The 20,830-nt window shown below is 39.7% G+C and overlaps 1 protein-coding gene across 2 annotated transcripts in view; it reads right to left on the bottom strand.

Moving 5' to 3' along the window:
* Positions 1 to 20,830, bottom strand: part of F13a1 (coagulation factor XIII, A1 polypeptide) — a 173,249-nt gene that overhangs the window by 66,866 nt on the left and 85,553 nt on the right. For both annotated transcript variants that reach the window (XM_013521833.1, XM_013521832.1), the window contains 2 exons: positions 4,189 to 4,363; positions 1,465 to 1,603 (listed from right to left, as the gene is read on the bottom strand). In XM_013521833.1, coding sequence (XP_013377287.1) covers positions 1,465 to 1,603; positions 4,189 to 4,363 — 314 coding nt within the window. The remainder of the gene's footprint in view (positions 1 to 1,464; positions 1,604 to 4,188; positions 4,364 to 20,830) is intronic.

Genomic DNA, 20,830 nt, shown 5'->3' with positions numbered 1-20,830 from the left:
AATAACCAAAGTGTAGTTGCTTACAAAGTTACTGTGTGTGTGTGTGTGTGTGTGTGTGTGTGTGTGTGTGTGTGTGTAGGAAAAGGTACAGAGTGAAAAATGCCTAATAATTCTTATTTTGCTATTTTTGGCTATCAGCATAGGCTTTGGGGATGCCTATTTTGGTCTGCTTTCATCATTGTATAGACTCTCAGGGCTGTCCTACTGTGATTCTCCTAGCTTAAATGTTTCTTTAAATTGCTGCTCAATTTCTCGAGGGGAGCCTCCATCTTGCCCATGTTCCCCAGCTCACTGAGCTCAGAGCCTTCCTTTCAAATGAACTGCACTATTTTTTATGCATAGTGCCGCGTTGCTACTGCTTCAGCGATTTTCTTCTTTCGACATTCTCAGATGAGTGTTTCCAGGGCCTCGTGAGCCACCATTGCTCCTGAATCCGTGCTCCATGCCTGTAACAGGGGGAGCTCAGGGACTTCTAGCTTCCTACATCCCCATTTAGATGCCTTTACAACTGACAGTGTTTTAGTTTTATTACTTATACAGAAAACTATAGGAGGCACATTTTTTGGCTTGGAAATTCCACCCAGTTCAATACCTGTGGTGACAGCTGAAATTATGCCTCAATTTCTTCCCATACAGACCCCTAAATATTCTTTTCATTTGGATGCAGGATTTCACCCCTCTTTTCAGTGTACTGATCTGGTCCGAGGGGAGCCTAAGGAAAAACAAGATCTCTTTGAGCTTCTAGCCTCCCTGTGGGATAATCAGGTGGTGATGTTGCCATTCAAGGCCATGAAAGAAGTGTGTCATTGGTTTTTGAACAAATTTTAGCTTTAAGCCTATTTCTAATCTTAGGTAAAGGTGAGGGTACAGTCAAGCTGAAGCTTTATAATCAAAGAGATGCTCTATATTGCAGAGGTAAGAATGGGTTGGGTTTCAGGATCTGAGATACTTGGAGCTTATTCCCAGCTTACTAGATGTATGATCAGTCTGGGCCTCAGTTTCCTCATCTGTAAATGGGAATATTATTAACATTCTCTGGGAAAAAAAACTGTTAAAAGAATTAGATAAGACCATGTGCACACAGGGGTGCTCAGTACATGCTAGCTATGTTACTTTCAGACACTGCCTAGAGAATGCGCAGCTCCAAACTCTCTGTCATCAATCATGATATTAAGGTAGAGATGAGTCAGTACAGGCACATGGAGTAGCTGAAACCATGGCCTTTCTGATGGTTGCTGTCAAGTGGATGATTGATTTTTATTACTAGGAACCCACACTGCCTGCTCAATAACATTCCTAATTCATTAGCTAAGGAAATCTTTGACAATCAGACACTTCTGCCTATGGTATCGAATGGTCCTTAAAATAGAAGAGAGAGAAACATCACACAGAACCTGTCTGGTGCTAAGTGAGTACTTTCCCCCTAACTTGATATTGGCCAGTGCCCTTGTAAATCACACTCACCACACTGAGTCCTTGGTTAGTTTGGAATTCACGCTGCCGTCCTCTTCTAGGAAGATGTCCATTTGCAAATTGGCATCATTGTCATGGGCTGAGAAGTAATTGGTAATGACTCTTGCTGGAATTCCGAGGCATCGCAGAACTACAGGAAAGGGTCATAACTAGACACATCACCACAGTTTAAGAGATGCATAGTTTCCATATGAGACTTTCCATGTGAGACTCCCTTTCCGTATGAGACTTTCTTCTTTTCCAACATGCAAAGACCTGTGGACATGTCCTCAAATGTTCCATACAGAAGAAGGGTGACTTGTTCAACCCCTCGGAGCTTGGGAGAGACATCTTGATGTGCGATACTGCAGAACTTTAGTTGGTGAGAAATAAAGGCTGCTAGAATAAAATCCACGCTAACAGGGTTCTAATGCATTAGTTTCTAGTCATAGGGCCATCAAAGCAGTAGTATTTTAGTCTACTTGATGAGACCACATTCCTGAGAATAAATTCTAAAAAAACCACCTAGTAGGAAGTTAGGAATTTACAGAGCAGACCCTCACTGGCGTTTGCTCTTCCTGGCTGGAATTTACTCTTGTGATACACAGTGCAGGGTGACACCACAGATTCATTTTAATTGTTAGATAATAAATTACCTGGATGCATCTCTTGCCATATGTACCTATTGATTAAACTTAATCCAAATGCCCTGCCTGGCTCCTGGGACACCAGACATCAGGATTCATTGAAAATAATTCACCTGACAATTTTAAGATTAATGACTTGGCTTGCTAGTTTTTTTCCTCCCTCAGAATAGTTTAGCATTTTTTAAACAAAGACTCTCCACCCCCTTCAATAGAACAACCTTGGAAGTTCAAACCTGAGTCTTGTAGAGGCTCAAGTGTTCTCTTCCTTGATGACTTGATCTCAACACTCCCAAAATCATTGGCTTCCCACTCCCCTCTTGCTATTGATCTGCTCTTCCTGTTCACCCACAGTCTCACCCATAAGAGGGCTGGCACTCTTCCATTTTCAGTGAATTTTAGCGTTTGTGTGTGTGTGCTTGTGGTTGAACCCAGGACCTCCTGTGTGCTGAACACGTGCTCTACCACTGAGCCTTGCCCCCAGCCATCTAATGTGAATTTCTGAACACTGATTCACATGACCATAGAACTGAATTTGTTCTAGAGTTTATTTTACTTATAATTTCAAGGAATGAACTCGCCTTTTGGATGCTGCTCCTCTTTCTCTCCAATTTCCCAGGTCGGGTTTATTTTCCAGGTGAGTTCCCCAGCAACTTTTCTTAAGTTACCATCAAAACCCATTTGCAGGCACAGATCTGACAGCTCTTTTATACATAAGGGGCCCAAATCGATGTAAGGTGCCTCCCATTTTATCTGGTTCTAAGCCTAAAGGAATTGAGCTATGATAGTGAAGTTATAGGCACAGGAGGAATGTGAGTCTTCTCTCTTCCTGGAATCATTTCGTGAGAGTGGCTGCCTACACTGGGAAGCCTCTCATCATCCTGCTTGAGGGAGGGAGATCCCTTTAATATTTAGCCCATCATGAGGCTCAGCCTGCTAGGACTTTGGGGACCAGCCCTTCTAGGAGACTGATACTTTTGGTTTTCACAGCTTCCAGGAAGAATGTATTCCTTTAGCTTTTGGGTATATTGAACATGCTAAGAAAGTTTTTTTTCAGCTGATGCCAGAGGGAAATGGAACAAACAAAATAAAATTTAGTTTCTTTCTGCTTGGATCATTGACAAAGTCCTAGACTATCACAACTTGGAGCAAATCTGGTGGGTTTTATAATCATTTTTCAAAATGGCCTTGCTCCAGCCTTTACTTGTTTTTTATTTAAAGAATGCTAACTAGGTAAAATATTCTTTATTAATGAGCAGGCAGGAAGGACACTCTGACGTGAGCTTAATATTTCTCCAAGGCTGTAGAAGTGGGGTCTGAATAAAAATCATTACCAGTGTGTAGTTTAATAAATGTATTTTTAAAATTATTCACTGAATTAATACTGTAATATTATCTGGGTCTAGACAGGCAAATGCCATTCTGAAAAATGATGCACAGAGCTGAAGAGAATAATTTGGTTCCCGTCTGTTGTGTTCTGCAGATTGGATACTGGGGAGATTAAACGTCAGAGGGGCAAGTGGGAGGGAAGGATTGCTTGTCACATTCTGATATCTAATTGCTCAGGGGTATTACGACTCACGTGTGAAAATGGAGATGAGACACTTGCTACAATCTCTTCCACAATTGGGATAAAAATTAAGTGGATATATTTACAAACCTTTCCAATAATAAATAAGCATATTTATGTAACATCTTAATAATAGGTAAGCAGTATATCTTCTTTTATGCTTTTTTTCAGTTGTAACTATTTTAATGTTCAAAAAGCCGAGCTTACAGAGAAGAAAATGGTTCATCTTTCTCCCTTGCATCCTTACTTGGCCCTGTGACCCTCCATTGCTCTGGGTGTTAAATGATGAATTAAGAGGGAAACAGTACATCATTCTTTTCATAAAGATTCTGCAGTCAGAGACACTATGAGCATATTTGACCCAGTACAATTTAATTATGCATCGACTACATCCCAGAATATTCACCCATAAATTCTATACAGCCAACAGGGACTGCTAAGTCTCTTTGCCAGGTTACAGATAAAATGTCTTGAAGTGAAATTTCTTTTCTGTTAAAAAAAATTACTCCATTGGTTACTTACATGTATTAAAGACACCAGCAAAAACCCAGCACTGGCCATACTGGACTGGATTTTCAGAGCTCTTGTATTCCAACAGGATGTCCACACTTCCGGTCCAGGCTGATGGGGGGACGCCATAGGCATAAACATTGTCCCAGGACCCCACAATGACACCTTGGTCATCTTTGGCATTAATCTAAATGAGGCGATAAGAGGTGAGAAGGAAGAAAGGTCATTCAGACAAGTCCTCTCCAGACTATGACACTGAGCACGGTAAGGCTTCCAGTGCCTCGCCTATGTCGGCAGGTGAAAGCAGCTCCACTCTGTTTAAATCACCATTGTGTTGCCTGGAGAAATGCTGCAAGAACTCAGTGTGCAAATGGGAAACCAAATAACCAAAACTGTCTGTTGAATAGTGTTTTACAGCAGTCAAGTGAGCTCCATAACAGATGGGAACATCTCTTACACAGAAGGCACTTGGATAGCACTGGAGTGGTGCTAGGGTGTGCAGTGAGCATAGGAAAGGAGATCTGCAGAGGAACAAGGTCAAGAGACCCTGTATTGGTGGGAGGAGAATGCGAAGTTGAGATATGAAGGGAAAAAAAAGGTCGAATAGAGTTTCACTAATGAGTAGTGGGCATAATGAATTGGAAAAGTTAACATGCCATAGGAACCATTATGGGTAAATAAAATAGCTTTACAAACCTAATTCACAAAATCTACTCCTTAAAAATGTTGTGAAAGGAATAGTCTCTTTACAATTGTTTAAAGTGATTAAAGTTTTATAGTTTTGTTAAAAGGGATTTCTATTTCCATAAGGGGCCTGGAATGTTATAGTTTCAATATGGAGGAGATGTAAGCAGCAAATGGCTATGCTGAATCTTTTGGGAAAGCTTGCTATACATTCAAACTGAAATCATCTAGTAACCACACACCTGAAGTCCAGGAACAAAGACCTTTCACGTTTAGACAGTAAAATGAAAGCCAAGAAATAACAATTTTGAGGCAACCTTTCAGGTTTTTCTGTACACTGCTGACCCTAACTCTTCTGATGAGAGCCTCCTCACACTGAATTATAGTCAGAATGGACCATTGGTGGAGAGCAATGACTGTTTTTCCTAAAATGAGGGCCACTTCAACAGTTCTTATAATAGATGTGACTGTTGTTTAGAGTCTCATGACACAAAGTGTGGTCAGCCATTTTGACACTGCCAAGGAGCTCATTGGGAATGCAGAATCTTCCTCCACAGAACTATGGATTACATCTGCATTGTAACAAGATCTACAGGTGGTCTGCGTGCAAATCAGTTGCAGAAGCAAAAAAATTTGGATGACACCACTGAAAAGATAACATTAAGCAATTTAAAATATGATCTGAAGCATGTGCATTTGGATTATGTAAACCATAGGAGACATTTTGAAATATGGTGAGTTTTTATGTGTTGCTTCCTCACCAAGCAGTAATGCAGCCTCAGCTCCTGCCCAGAGATCTCTCTTTGGCTGCTGTGTTTAGTTGTAGAGGAGTCCATCTTCCTCACTGGTTCATGAGTTCAAGGAGAACAGCAATAAACATCTACGTCTTTTTGAATTCTAGCAAGTATGAACAAGGAGCTACTGCTTCCTAGGTGTTCAATAATCACTTGTACAGTCCACAAACATATGGCCATTGTAATTTGAGTAAGACTTTGTCTCTGGGAAGAGATGAGGAAGAAGTCTGTCAAGTGGAAGTGAAGATTGCTAATATTAAGACAGAAAGGGGTACAGCCAGAGTTGGGGTCAAAGGGGGAAGGAAAATCAGTTGGGTAGGAGGTGCTGGTAGAGTTGAGGAATTCATGGAGCACATAACACACAAGCTGGCAAAAGAGTCTATCCTCATCGTGGAACTGGTTTCAATTAATAGTTGGTGTCATGAAATAAAATGGCAGGTTTAGGGGCCCCTTCACAAGGATCATGTACACAGGCCATATTCTACAAAACTGAAAATACCAACAGAAGACACTTAAAGTGACCAGGTGTCTTCTGTTGTGAAGGACAAACTTTCAACAGAAATGTGAGAATCACTCTACCGCTGAGTGCCTTTTTCCAGAGAGAATCCCGTAGAGCGCTGCAGGCCAATGACTCTTCCATCTAATTTTTCTGTTCTCCCACTTTGACTCTGTGTGCAGTTGGGTTAAAGTTGAGGGTTTTAGTAACTTCCAAGTTAATGTGCTTGAAGTAGACAAAAATAATTCTTTGGAGGATTCTGAATGATCTTGTTCATCTGGTTGCAAATTTATGCCTCTAGTATGAATTTGATGTTAGTCTAGAGATTATGAAATGCTTAGGTTTCAGTAGGGTTTAGCCAAGCAGCTGACTCTATTCATGATGAGTACTTCTCATTGTTGACTTGGTTATTTAAAAATTTATATCTATTGTGAAGCTGGAAAAGTATCTTGGTACACTGTGATGTGGGATGGTCTCTGATTCAACTTTTAACTCACATTACCATTCCGTTATCACTGAGTGGTAGAACATGATCTATGAATCCCACAGGTAAAAGTTCCTAAACTGTGCTCTGATGACTGATTCTCAAGTAAATAGCCATTAATTAAAAGAGCTATTTTTAGCCTAAGGCTGAGCCTGAGAAACTACAGGAAAGAGCAAGGGGTGGAAAAGCTCTCTTCCTTATAGACTTTTTCACTGTTAATGCTGAGCTGTTCCTCTGTTGCCAGATAAATCACAACTTGCATTTATTAGCATTTGACCAGATTAGCTACAGTTTTCTAATTAGAACACTGATTTCTATGGGTCTCAGACACTGAACGAGGTAAGTCTTTAGTGATAGATATAAAGAGTTAAAATATTATCTCCCTTCCTAGACAAGATATCTTGGGGGGGTGCACTTCAAGGGCACACTGGTCCTTTTGTGTGCTACAGTTGATTGCTGTAACACACATGAAGTTAGGATTTGACTAGTGGCAGCCTAATCTGTCTTGGTCTTGGGTTGCTAGGGATCAAGCAGAAAATAGGAGGTCAGGACTATGGGCAGGTAGTGTTATATAATTTCAATATGGCTGCAATAAAATACTCTCCCAAAATGCCTATGGGATTGAAAAATGAAGAAAAAAAAACACAACAGCCTCCACAAGGTATTCCTAGCAGTCTTGGTGGTGTAACATAATGCAATGAACCATCAGACATAGTGACACAGAGGATGAGGGTGCTGGATTGAAGCCGACAGGCAGCAGGCACAGACCCTGATTGTAACCGCTTGTTCTTCAGGTGCCTTTGCTGAATTAACAAAATCCTGAGTTTTAAAAATTTATCTTTGAAAATCAGGAGAGAAACAAATTGAACTAGAATGAAAATTTTTCTCTCATGTTAACTAAAATTGTGGAAGCCACTTTTGTGGAGAAATAGGTGAGACAGGGTCTGCACGTCAAAAGAGGTAGACACTCTGGGAGTACGATGGGGAAATGATACAAAGCCCAGGAGTACCCTCCGTGGGAATGAGATATGTTTTCCATTAGGGAAGTGGGTCCTGGAAAGAGAAATTCAGCTCACTCTTAAAAGGAAAAATAGAGTCCAAATATTCTAACAAAGATTGTCTGTCCCCTCAGTTAATATACTTTCCTTGCTTAATTTTTCCATGGGTACTGATGAGTAGATAGGAATAAGTATACTAGCCTCATATTGTTGTTCAGAGCACAAATCAAACCCATCTTAGACGGAGAAGAGAGTTAAAATTTCATCCATTAGAGCAAACAGACTGCCTAGGAAAGAACTATGCAAGCATGAGCACAAACAAAAGAAAAAGATGTTAGAGGGGGTGGAGAGATTCAGAGAGAGCATGAAAAAGATCAGATATAGAAGAAAACACACTTAGGAAACATAAATAATTTTTTTCTCACAATTCCTTAAGATATCATAGACCCAAGGGAACAAATTGAGGACCAAATTGTATTACAGAATTAGTAATAATAATTGTCAGGTGTAGTGGCACACACCTGTAATCACAGCACCGGGAGGCTGAGGCAGTAGGATTGCTGTGAGTTCAAGGCTAGCCTGTACTACATAACCAGATACCATCTCAAACAAAAAAAAGAACTAATAATAATCATTAAGTACAGGAAATAGAACAGACACTGTTAAAAATAAAACTAATGACATAGAAGACAAGTTGGAAATATTTAAAGACATACTAATAAAAAAGACAAGCGGGGGTGTTATTTATAGGGAAGTTAGCGGTTATTAAATATGATATCACATAAGGATAATTAGTGTCCTCAGGGAAGAAAACCCAACAAATGAAATAAAAGCTATATTCATAACAAAATAATATTTTCTTAACTGAGGTAAAATTGAGTCTATAAAATGAAAGAGCAATCTGTACTCTATGGTGACTTGATGTAGATTTGTAGTCAATTTGAACTTTAGGAATAGGGCTGGGGATTTAGCTCAGCGGCAAAAGTGCCTGCCTGGCAAGCGCAAGGTCGTGAGTTCGGTTCCCGGTACCGGAGAAAAACCAAAAAAAAAAAAAAAAAAAAAAAAAGAACTTTAGGAATAAAAGAGAATTGATCATCTAGACAAAAAAATGCAGATTAGCAATAAGTGAAGGAGTCAGCCACCTTCAAAGTTCTTCATGATACCATTCAGGAAAACACTGACAATATCTAGGGAGCCCTCAGGGAATGAATGACCCAGGAGTATTACACCCAGCCGAGAAGCCATGCAAGTGTGAAGGCACCAGGCACACACTTCAACATGGAGGACCTTAGGGAACTTGACAGCTACCACAGACTCCTTGAAAAGTAAAATCAAGATAATTAAGGGCTGAATAAAAGGACCCAGAAGCAGAGGCTCTGAGATAAAAGACTCAGCAGTGAGAGAAATCCATACAAGTTAAGTGTCTTGGGGAATTACAGTTATAGGATAACTTTGAAAACTTAATATTGTAAAAACAATAATCACTGTAGGAAAAATTAGACGTGGAGGAGGGAGAAGGTATGGAGATGTTAATGTGTTTGTCTCTCAGAGTTAATTGATGGCATCTAAAATTAAAACGTAATTTTAAAGTACATAATTACTTTATTGTTTTAATGGTTTTCATAATTTTTAAATAACTTTAGAGGGATCTATTAAGAATTCATGTCCTCATTATGGAAGAAACATTCATCTTAGGTTAAAAAAATTTCTTTTGTGGTTACTCAGTTTTTTCCTCTATTAAAGTAAAATATAATAAAACAAAGGTTTTGCAAATTATATATTTGGTAAGGGGGTAATATCCAAAATATATAAGGAACTCGTGTGTAGAGAACAACCTTATTAAAACATGGACAAAAGATCAGATCAGACATTTCTCAAAAGAAGGCATAAGAATGGTCAATAGATACACGAAAAAAATGTTCCACCCCTCTAAACCTCAGGGAAGTACAAAGTAAATCTCAATGAGATATAATCTTACTCTTGTTAGGATGGCTATTACGTAAAAGATAAATGATTAATATTGGTGAGGATGTGGAGAAAAAGGAATCCTTGCATGTTGTGGGTGGGGAAGTAAATTAGTGGAGCCATTTTAGAAAATAATATGCAGGTTCCACAAAAAATTTAAAATAGAATTACCATATGATGTAGCACCCCAATTCTGGGTATGTAAACCAAGGAATTGAAATCAGTATGCCAAAAAAATGTTTATCCTCCATGTCCATTGCAGCATTACTCAGAAGAGTCAAGAGGTACAAGCAACATAAGGGTCCGGGGGTGGATGAATGGATAAAGAAAATGTAGCACTTACACCCAAGGGAATACTTGACAGTCTCAAGCCTTAATATATAAGAAATAATGGGAAGATTTTTCAACTTTAATCTTTAAATTTTTCTGGATTACTTAAATTCTTTTTAGAAGGATGTATTTTTTTTTTCACCAAAAGGGGGAAAAAGAATGATTCATAAAAAACACTGGCAGCAGATTATGTCAAGATGCCAACCATGTTTAATTTTTGCAATGAGAATATGTAAAATTATTGTATAGGCATTGTACTTTTTTGAATGATTAAAACTTTTCCCAAATATTTGCTGCAAGGGACAGAGTAGGTACAACTCTCTTGGTGTGTCTGATATGATACCCAGTGGTTTGGGCTATTGCTGATTTCAAGGATTATATCCATGGACAGTGATTAAGTCTGGGTTTGTTCAGATCTGGGGAGAAGCAGAGGCAAGGATCTGCAGGTAAAGGGAGGGGGCTGAGCCTTCAGAAGGTAGACTTCCAGGGCTGAGAGCAGTGTGGGAAATGTACAGGGAGTGCAGGACTTTCTGGTAGGAGGCCTTGTGAATGGGAACCTACAGGAGCACAGGCTGTGCTTGGCTCTGAGAGAACCCTGCTCCTATCAGAGTGGTCTGTGCTTACCTTAGGATCAGCTATCTGGTCACATGAGGTAGACCCCACCCCAAGCTATGGATAAGCCCCAGGTTTCTGTACAGGGCAAAGACCCAGAAGAACCTTAAAGCACGATTTACACTGAACTTCTTTTCATTTTTGGTCATGAGCAGGTTTTAACTGGATACTGACAAATAAAGAAATGTGACATTTCTTGATTTTCCTACTTCCTGTTGCACAGATGTTTACATTTTGTGTAGCTACAAATAAAATGTTTATTTTATAATATGCATTTTCTGCTTCCTTTTAATGTAAAGGTATTTTCTTCTCTCGTATGCACATTTTACATGGCTCTGATGAGTGACTTTTCTCTATTGCATACCTATTATATCCTGCTAACTTTCACTGTGAAAAGTTATGCTCTCACAAAGCCTAAAGTTTTTGTAATTCTTGTAGAAAACAGTTATATACTTCATCTTGTCTTTACTAGCTTCTCAAAGACTATAGGAGATAAATTTGTGGTAACATGAATTAGTGTCAAAGGCATATATTTAAATTTGGAAAGAATTATTCCTTGTAAAAATGCATCCCAGGTTGGTTGAACCACAAATCCCTAGCCATGGTCTAGCACTGACCAATCTTAATCACAGTCAGAAGTGGCAGGTGGATGTCTGACTGTGGCCCACGACACTTGAGGGTTTTGGAAATGAACCTCAGTAGCTACTGTGTTGGGCTGGGGTGAAGCCGGAGAGGACTGGGGTGTTGGTGGTGGTGGCTGTAGTCACTTCTGCTCTGTAATTGCTGCTCCACTTCTTTTTTATGCATTTGTGTTCAACTTATATATTAAAAAGCAGTTCTAGAAAATAAATTTGGAAAACCCATTGGTTTGGGGATATAGAGACCTGTTTCTTGTGCTGCTCTGCTCTTTACCAAGTTGCATGGTAAGAATAGAAAGGGAGGTGTGCCGCTAGGGAAGGGCTCTTTGGCCAAGGTCATACATTTGATCCAAAGGAAAAGAAAGGCATACACAATCTCTTTGGTTTTTCATGGTGGTGGGCCTAACAGGCTGTTTTCTTCCCCGGTGCTACTGGACTTTTCCATTCTGTCTTCCTGGAATGCTTGTCCATACTCAAGTCTCTTCTTTACTTGGTGACTGCCCTATTGATTATCTAAAACTCAGCTGGTTTCACTGCAGAGTTTTTAATCTATCATTGTGATATCTTTACTCCTTCCTCACTTGATACTCTTTGCTTAACATTATCTTCCTATTTATCACACTGTATTGTATCATTGGTTTCACTGTCTTGGTTTGCAGGACAAGATTGTGTGTTCCCTGAAGGAAGAAATAAGTAAGTAAGTAACTGTAGTGGATCAACTAATGGGCAAATTGTAACACCCCGCTGAACTGAGTCGGCTGGTGCTGGGTGTGGAAAGCCCACCCGAGGATTGTTGCCAACAGCGTAAAAGGAGAACTAGGGGGGAAGATGGTGCACGTTGATTCTCCTGGAGAAGCTTGTCACATTGGTTTTCCTGATAGAAACACAGCTGTTCTCACCGTCGGAGGAGCTTGGGTCACCGAGGATGGCTGTGGTTCTTTTGGGGGAAGCTCTGGTCCTCACCTTGAGCATCGTTTCTTGGCTCCAGTGCAGATCCCTCAGGCTGCTGGCACAGATCCTTCATCCCACTGGTGCAGACTTTCTAGCTTCCACCACTGACCTTTGGGCCTTCCCAATGCAGATCCTTGGTACAGACTTGCATAAGACATTGTTTTGGGCTCTAGACTTTCAGTTGGATTTGTGGAGGACATTGCCATGGGCTCTAGGTCTTCAGATGGACTCGTGCAAGACATTGTCATGGGATCCAGACCCTCAGCTGGACTCTTTGGGTCTCTAGTTTGTGGACAGATCTAGACATATACATTATATGTCCTGTTTTAAATCTTTTCCCTTATAAACCCTGACTACAACAGTAAGTAAGTTACTCTTTTGACTTTGTATTTCCAGGGCTAGCACAATGTGGGTACTCAATAATTTGTGCTGAATGGATGTGATATCATTGGAGAATGGCTGTAGACCACCTTTTAATATTTTTTTTACTCCATTAAAGCAATGTATTCATATGTCAGCAGACATTTTTGAAATTGATGTTTCTAAAAATTATATAGAAATGCAAAGTATCTAGAAAAATGAAAACAATACTGAAAAAAAACCCAAAGTGTTGAAGACTACTTCAGGACTCACAGTAGCAACACAGTAATCAATACTGTTGTTATGGGTTTTATCTAGACATACCCCAAAGCCTCACATGATCATCGTGGGGTTTTTGGGAGGTGGTTAGATCACGGGTGTATGATGCTGCATTAGAGTGTGCAGTAACAAAACTGGTTCAGCATAGTTGTGGTTGTGGATAATGTAAGCCCCAATCTGGGTGTAGGAGGCCCTGTCCAATAGGCTTGTGGCCTGGATGGGATGTAATAGGATGAATAAGGGCTGGCCTACTACTGCTGCTTCATTGCTTGTTGCATCCTGCCTGCTCTACCATGGGCTGTTTCTCCTTTGCAGTGCCCCTCTCCTATGCCACCCTGCCTTGGAGCCACCAGCTATGGACTGAAACCTCCACAAACCGTAACCCAAAATAAACCTTTCTTCATTTAAATTGTAGGTGTTGAGTATTTTGTGTCAGCAGTGAGGAAAGTAATTAAGACAACTGTGTTGTCACAAACTGTGTTTGCTTTCCTCAAGGAAGGCAAAATCCAAAGATTCTTTGTTACTTGGAGTGTTACAACCACTAAGCAAAGCTATTCTTTTGGTTTTCTGTCACTTGGGGCTGAATGGTGTTGATTCATTGGTTAAATCATTCAACAGATCTTTAGTGCTTGCTATGTGACTTAGCTATTCCAGTGTTAGTTATGTGGTGACGAATGAAGATGTCTGGGGTTCAGCCAAGCCCCCGCAGACATACTATGGGTGTGCTGAGTAACCACCGAGGCCCCAGAGGGTGCTCAAGGTTCCGCCTGCCTCACACACTGGTCAGGGAGATGCAGCAGCGACTCATTGGGCTTCCTGAAGACGTCTGGGGTATGTGGTGATGAACGGACTGAGCTTAGCAAACTATACCTCAGAGGCCACATGCTGTGTCCAGCCCACAAGCTAAGAATAGGTTTTCCATTTTTAAATGGTTGAAAAAATTAGTATATGTGAACATAGGACAGCTGTGTGAGATTTGAATTTGTATCCACAAATAAAATTTGATTGGTGCACAAGAAATGTTGGATTGTAATGGTATAAAGACACACAAATGTACAAGCAAATATGGAGTCTAGAAGTAGATTCATACTTATGTAGTCATTTGACATTCAACAAAATCACCAAAGCAATTCAGTGGGGCAAATGAAAGTTTTTTTCAACAAATAAAAGCCTTTCTAACAATGTCTTCAACAAATGGTACAGGAGCAAATGCATAATTTGGAAAAAAACCAAACCTTAATCCTCTGCTTCTTCTCACACAGAAAGATAACTCAAGATAGATCATAGTCCAAAACATAAAAGCTCACAGTATAAAACTTTGAAAGGAAAAAGGTAAGTCTTCCTAGGGAAGACTTTTTAAAATGCAGTTTATAGCTGGAAGGGAGTAGGTACGTGGCAGAACACTTGGCTAGCATGTACAAAGCCCTGGGTTTGATTCCCAGCACCACAAAACCACAAACAAGCAAACATAAAAAATAATGGAAACAATTTAGGAATTAAATTTCATAAAACTTTAAAACTATACAGGTCGGGCGTGGTGGTGCACACCTATAATCCCAGCACTCGGGAGGCTGAGGCAGGAGGATCATTGCAAGTTCAAAGCCAGTCTGGGCTACAAAGTGAGCTCAAGGCCAGCCTGAACTGCATAGTGAGACCCTGTCTCAAAAAGACAACAAAACAAAACAAAACAAAACACCCAAAAAACTATTGTTTGTAGAATATGCCACTTAGGAAATATAATTGCAAACCATAATCTGACAGTTATCCTCTATACATGTCTGACCAAAGACATGTATTTAGATTATATAGAGAGCAATTACAACTCAATAATAAGAATCCAAACAATCCAGTAACCAAACGGGCTAAGACTTAAAAAGACACATACCAAAAATTATATGAATGAAAAATAAACATATGAAAAACTGTTCTACCTCTTTTCTCACCAGAGAAAAGAAAATTAAAATAACAGTTGAATCTCACTATACAACTACCAGATTGGTTAAAATAATAAAGGCTAAAAACAGAGAATAGTTTTGATTTTTTTTGGGGGGGGTTGTTTCTGGTACCAGGAACTGAACTCACGACCTTGCACTTGCCAGGCAGGTGCTGTGCTGCTGAGTTAAATTCCCAGCCCCAAAACAGGGAATAGTTGAAGCTGTGGAAAAGCTGGAACTCTCAGACCTTGCTGGCAGAAATGCAAAATGGTGCAAACATTTTGAAAACTGGTAGATCACTATGAGAATTAATACATATTAATATATAGTATATCCTATTATCTACACATGCCATCTTTAGGTATGTACTCAGATATATGAAAATATGTACACAGAAATCTGGTCCAAGAGTATTCCTAGTAGTTTTACTTGTAATGTCTCCAAAATGGAACCATCTCAAATGTCCATCAACAAATTGTGATGCCAAACACAATGAAATACAGCTCAGTCGTAGTAAGGATAAAATTAAAGATGCATGCAGCAATGGAGTAAAAGAAGCCAGGTCCATGTATACTATTTGAATCCATTTATGTGACAGTTTAAAAATAGGTAAATCTAGATAATAGGAAGTAGTGAGATAGGTCCTTCTCAAAGGTGAAGGGGATCAAGAGATGCAGGGAGCTAAATCCCCAGCCCCTTTTGAGATTCCTCAGAAAACTAGGTCTAGAGGTCCCATTCAACCCAGCTATCCCCCTGCTGGGTATTTTCCCAGAAGATCTAAAAACATCATATCACAGTGATGTATGTGCACCTATGTTCATAGCAGCACAATTTGTAATTACTAAAATGTGGAAGCAACCCAAATGGCCATCCACCGAGGACTGGATAAGAAAATTGTGGTACTTTTATATGATGGAATATTATTCAGCTGTAAAGAAAGATAAACTCGAGGCTTTTATAGGTAAATGGTCACAACTAGAGACCATACTCATAAGTGAAATAAATCAAACATACATGTGCAAGCACCACATTGTTTCACTAGTGTAAAACCTGAAAGAGTTAATTTAAACTAGGAGATATGATAGACATTGTGAATTGATAGGAAAGCACTCAAAAGTAAAGGGCAACTGGGATGTGGGAAAAGAGAAGGGAAAGAAGGAGAAATTTTGTATGTATGTATATGCAGGATAGTTAACATGGCTGTTCTGCTGTCTTGTATTTCTTTGCTGAAAGAAACTGTCAATGAGTCCTTGGTTAATCAGCATTGCATGTCTCTATCTGTTTTCATGAGAAACCACTTTGAAGATATCAATACATAATACAACAAGCATTGTTAATTCCCTACCACTTTGTTTGTAACTTTGTACTGTCTGTACTGTTCTTTTGCTATTTTGTAAAATGTTGTCTGTCTGTTAATGTTTTCTTCCTTTTATTTTCAAAATAAAAAAAAAAGAGATGCAGGGAGATTGGAAGGAGAGGAGGGGAAGAGAACGAAAAGAGAATTAAGATGGGTTATGTACGTGCACCATCTTCACACAAGACATAATCATTATGTGCAGCAAACATGTACTAATAAAATCCAAACAAAAACAGAATAGGTAAATCTAATCTATTGCAAGAAGTCACAGTACAGTGTTCGTTGAAGGTGTTCAGCTTGACTGCCAGGGGCACAAAGGAAGTTTCTGAGCAGATTAAAATGTTCGTACTGTAAATGGCATGGTGGTTACGTCCCACCGAAGCCATTGAATTGTGCCTGTTGTCTTCACGCTTTTTACTGTGGGTAAGTTTTGCTTCAACTTTAAAAAACCGCAAACAAGTGCTAATTTATATTTTGAAGCATATAACTACTGTTATGCAATTATCCTTTAGTATGTATACATCACCAAACTGACAGGGGTAGTAATTAGGTTCATCTATTATGATAGCTATTACAAGAAATTATTAACTGTGCTTCCCTCAGTAACTGAGGACTTTACTAATTGGTAATCGTAACAGAAATAGCCAGTGTGGACCAAGCGAAAGAGGAACTGAGAATTCAAACTCTCCACTGCTGTCTTTTCTCACTGCTTTGTCATGGCTGCATAGTGTCGGGTTGGTTGGTGCCAAACAGGATTCCAGAAATATCCGAAAGAAAAGAGCAGATGGGCAGGGGCAAAATACAGAGCAAGGGGTAGAAAGACAGAGCAGGAGGGCGAGGGATGCGAGAGAAGAAGAAAACAGGATGAGGAAGAAACTTCAAGCGCACCAAGGTCAGGTTCCTAAGGGCCTCGCTGGCTTTCTGCTTCTATCCATCCACCACGGGGACGTCTGTCCCAGGAGGGCAACAACTCTGACTGCACAGCTTGGAGGGAGTGCTGAGCAGCACGCACCCCCGCGTTTCAGAAATAGCCTGTGTGATTACAAAATAGATGCCGCATTGAAACCTCATTCCAGGAAGCAATTCGGGGAAAGCAGACATTTAGATTGTCTATGATTATCAAATTTGAGAGATGGCTTGTAATAAATGTCTGTTTTTCTCCAAAAATATGGGAAGAACGGGCATAAGAAATGTAACCTTAATAATTGAGAAACCAAGCTGTTTGCCCACAAATGGAAACTTCATTACTTTGCTGGCTTTTACCATCAGAAAAAAAATGATGTCTGAACAGTTCACTGTCCCTCCTTCCTAAAGAGAAGGATTGAATCAGAGCTTGTAAAAAATACTATATTTGCACCCAAGAAATTTATGTGATATAGAGAGACAAATCCAGGGGGAATTAATATTTTGTGTGAAACAGTGGGGTCAGGCAACCAGAGATCTATGTCCAGTGCTTCAGGTGATCTCAGGTAAAGTTATTCATCTTTTTGATACGTCAGTCTCTCCATCTGCCCATTGGCTATTTATGGACTGAATATTATTTTATAACAGTGGGAACAAAGATACTTTCTATTAGGTAAATACTGTTTTCCAATTGGCTTTCTATAGAGCTGTGCGTTTTTAAAACATTATCAATAAGTAGTAATGAAAGTCCCTGGGTAATAAGGTAACGTCATGGTGTTACATTTGCTTAGAAATGAATTACATAGCTTTCTTGAACTTTTCCTTCATCACTGAATTCTCTTTTCATCAGAATCATGGAAATGTCTATCATCTTTAGGAATACTTTGACTTAAACTTTAAGTGTTTAAAAAACCCATTTAGAATTGGAAATTCATTATTGTGCCATGCTGGACTATCACATCACTTTTCATTAATGCTAATTAGTAAAGTATCCAAAAGTTGTCACCTGGGAACTATTGTCCACTGAGTTGTGTTGCCAAGGGAAAGGTTACAAAGAGCACCAATGGTTTTGTACTTTTTCTGCCATCACAAATTGGGAAATACCTTTCCTGAAATTCATGTGCACGACTCATGGAGCTAGACAATAACAATCTAAAACAGAAGTTGATAGATTTGAAGACAAAGAAGCTCTGTAAGGAGGTCAGCTCTATCATGGATCCTATAGCTGGCAGTGATAGTAACCATCAACACCACCACCACCACCATCAGTGTCAAAGTTCAGATCGACAAAACCAGATATGAGAATTGAGAAATAAACTATTATTACACAATCATGCTTTTTGGAAAGATGAAGCTTTGCAAAACTAAGATCCATATGGTGAATGTGAAAACATTCCTTGGGGTGAAAAGGTAGGGACAATGGTCATTGAGCACCTGGGCCCCCGGATTCCCCTTCACTCTAAGAAAGGGGGTTTGGACTACTGTATGGACCAAAGGAACAGTCAGATATCGCTTTGCATATTTTAAGATTTTTACAAACTAAGACTTGGTGAAGTACACTGAGTTGGCTGTATAATTGGTGAATAGACTTTATGCATTTACTTCTCACTTTAAAGTTCATGTGGGATGACTCAGGTGTGAATTTCTAACTTCAGAAAATTTGTAAATGCAATCCGAATATTTGTAATTAAAGTTGTTACACGAAGAGGTTTGGTGAATGTGCAGCTTCTTGTTCAAAATGAGCAAGTAAACAACTGGAGGAAAAAATTTAAAAACATGATTTTATAGTAAATCCCCTGTGGAGTTGCTTGGCAACATATTAAAGTAGGGATGTCAGGGTTGTTTTCTTACCCTGCATAGAAAGAAAAAGAAACATTGTAAAAGAGGAAGAAAAATGGACGAAAATAAAATAGCTTTATTTTCAGTTTATAAAATCACAGATACTGAAGAATCCAGAGCTTTGAAGCCCATTTTGTCCCAAATGTCATTCATCTTGTACTGGGCTCTACAAGCATGCAGTACCTACTTGCAGTTGTGGTCAGTTAGACTTACTAGTTGGAATTCAAGAGGTTTTTTAAACAACGCTGAAGAGCACACAGAACATCAATTGGTTTAAGAGGTTCGTTTGTGAGTTAATTCCCAAGGGCATAGTCAGAGCATGGTATTAATGGGGATTAATGATGGCATCATGGCTCAATATTAGCAAGAGAGCAGGGTTAAAAATAAATGTGTACTCCCCTAAGGACACTGGACAGGCCAGGATGGTGATAGTATAGAGCACTAGAATTTTAAAACATGTAATTATATTTACAAATTTCTCCTCTCCCATTTTCCAAAATTTCCCCTAATATTATTTTTCTTATATAATTGAATGAAAATACAGTAGCATGGGAGTAAGTAACTTTCAAGAGTTGGGGTCCATGGAGCAAATTTTAGTTATGGCAACCTTATGTTTTCTGGATTGTGAAATAAATAAATCCCCTGAGGAATAAATCATGGTACCTCTTACTACATTTTCTTCCAGTACTTTTGATAACTGCTACTTGGAGATAATTTCCACCATAGAAAAAGGATCTCTATGACTCATAGTGTGGCTTACTATTGCTACGAACCCTTGTCGGCCATCCCAGTGCTCATTAGCGCAGTGTTTAGTTGGGAAAACTGGTGAAACTGGGGAGATGTTGAGCTGAATTTTAGAGATATGCTTTCCCACACAATTCTGTGCTTATTTCTATGAAATGATTTGCTATATTGAAGTTTTCTATTTACGTGCCTGTCTTCTCTATTAGAATATAAACTCTTTGAAGGCAGAAACTATATCCTGTTCACAATTGTACATCAGTGCCTAGACTGAAAGATTCTGAATAGATACTTGTTGAATGAATAAATGGGTATGGAATGTTACATTGCCATCAGTATCATTACCACCATTATCACTGCCACCACCACCACCACCAGCAAACAATATCAACAACATCACCATCTTCAGCACTACCACAACGACTTGTGTCACCACCACCACCACCATCATCACTATCATTACTACTACTGCATCTCCATTACCACCATCACTACCACCACCATCACCATCACCATCACCATCACCAGCCAGACAACCATCACCCCATTGTCGTCACCATCACTACCACCAGCACTCATATCTCCACCCCACCAGTAAAACCACCACCACTGTACACATTTGGTTCCTAATCCTTGTGGGATTTCCTCCCCAGGAAGACAGTGCTTCTGGCTGTTGAGAATCCTGTGATTCACAACTTTCTTCACTTATTCTCCCTCTTCAGAATTCACCTATCCTGGGCTCTGTTTCTTGAAATCTTACTCTTTTCTAGGAGACATTTGACATAGTAATTGTGTTACTGGCAGTGGCCCTCTAAAGCAATATGGCCTGAAATTAAGGACAGAATCCACTTCTAGTCTAGCTACTTACTTGTGTGACCTTGAGCAAATGACACCAAGATCACTGGAGTAGCTCCCGGATCTCATGAGCTAGTTTCAATACAGATCTCCTAATGATAAAATCTTAATCCACAGGAGCAAATCTGCATTAAGGTGACACATCCAGGGATCTCAAACTGACTAAGCAAGCAGTTACCTGCAGTAATGGAGGACAGGGCTGCAGCAGCTGTGCATCCCTAGAGAGGTCCTCCTCCCATTATCACTGCCAGATCCAATCAGTTCGGGGCAGAAGCAGACATGCACAGGTAACCACCCAGTGGTAATGACAGGCTATTGTCACTGCTGTCCCCTCTCCCCAGGACCATGCTGTTCTTGTCACAAAATGTCATGGCACAACTGTTCTGATAGCCTGACTGGGAGTTCAGAGTCCATGTCTGGCTGCTTCATAGCAA

The sequence above is a fragment of the Chinchilla lanigera genome, unplaced genomic scaffold, assembly GCF_000276665.1.
Source record: "Chinchilla lanigera isolate Chin_1 unplaced genomic scaffold, ChiLan1.0 scaffold00064, whole genome shotgun sequence".
In the NCBI taxonomy this organism is placed as follows: Eukaryota; Metazoa; Chordata; class Mammalia; order Rodentia; family Chinchillidae; genus Chinchilla; species Chinchilla lanigera.
This window is presented reverse-complemented; position numbering and strand designations above follow the sequence as displayed.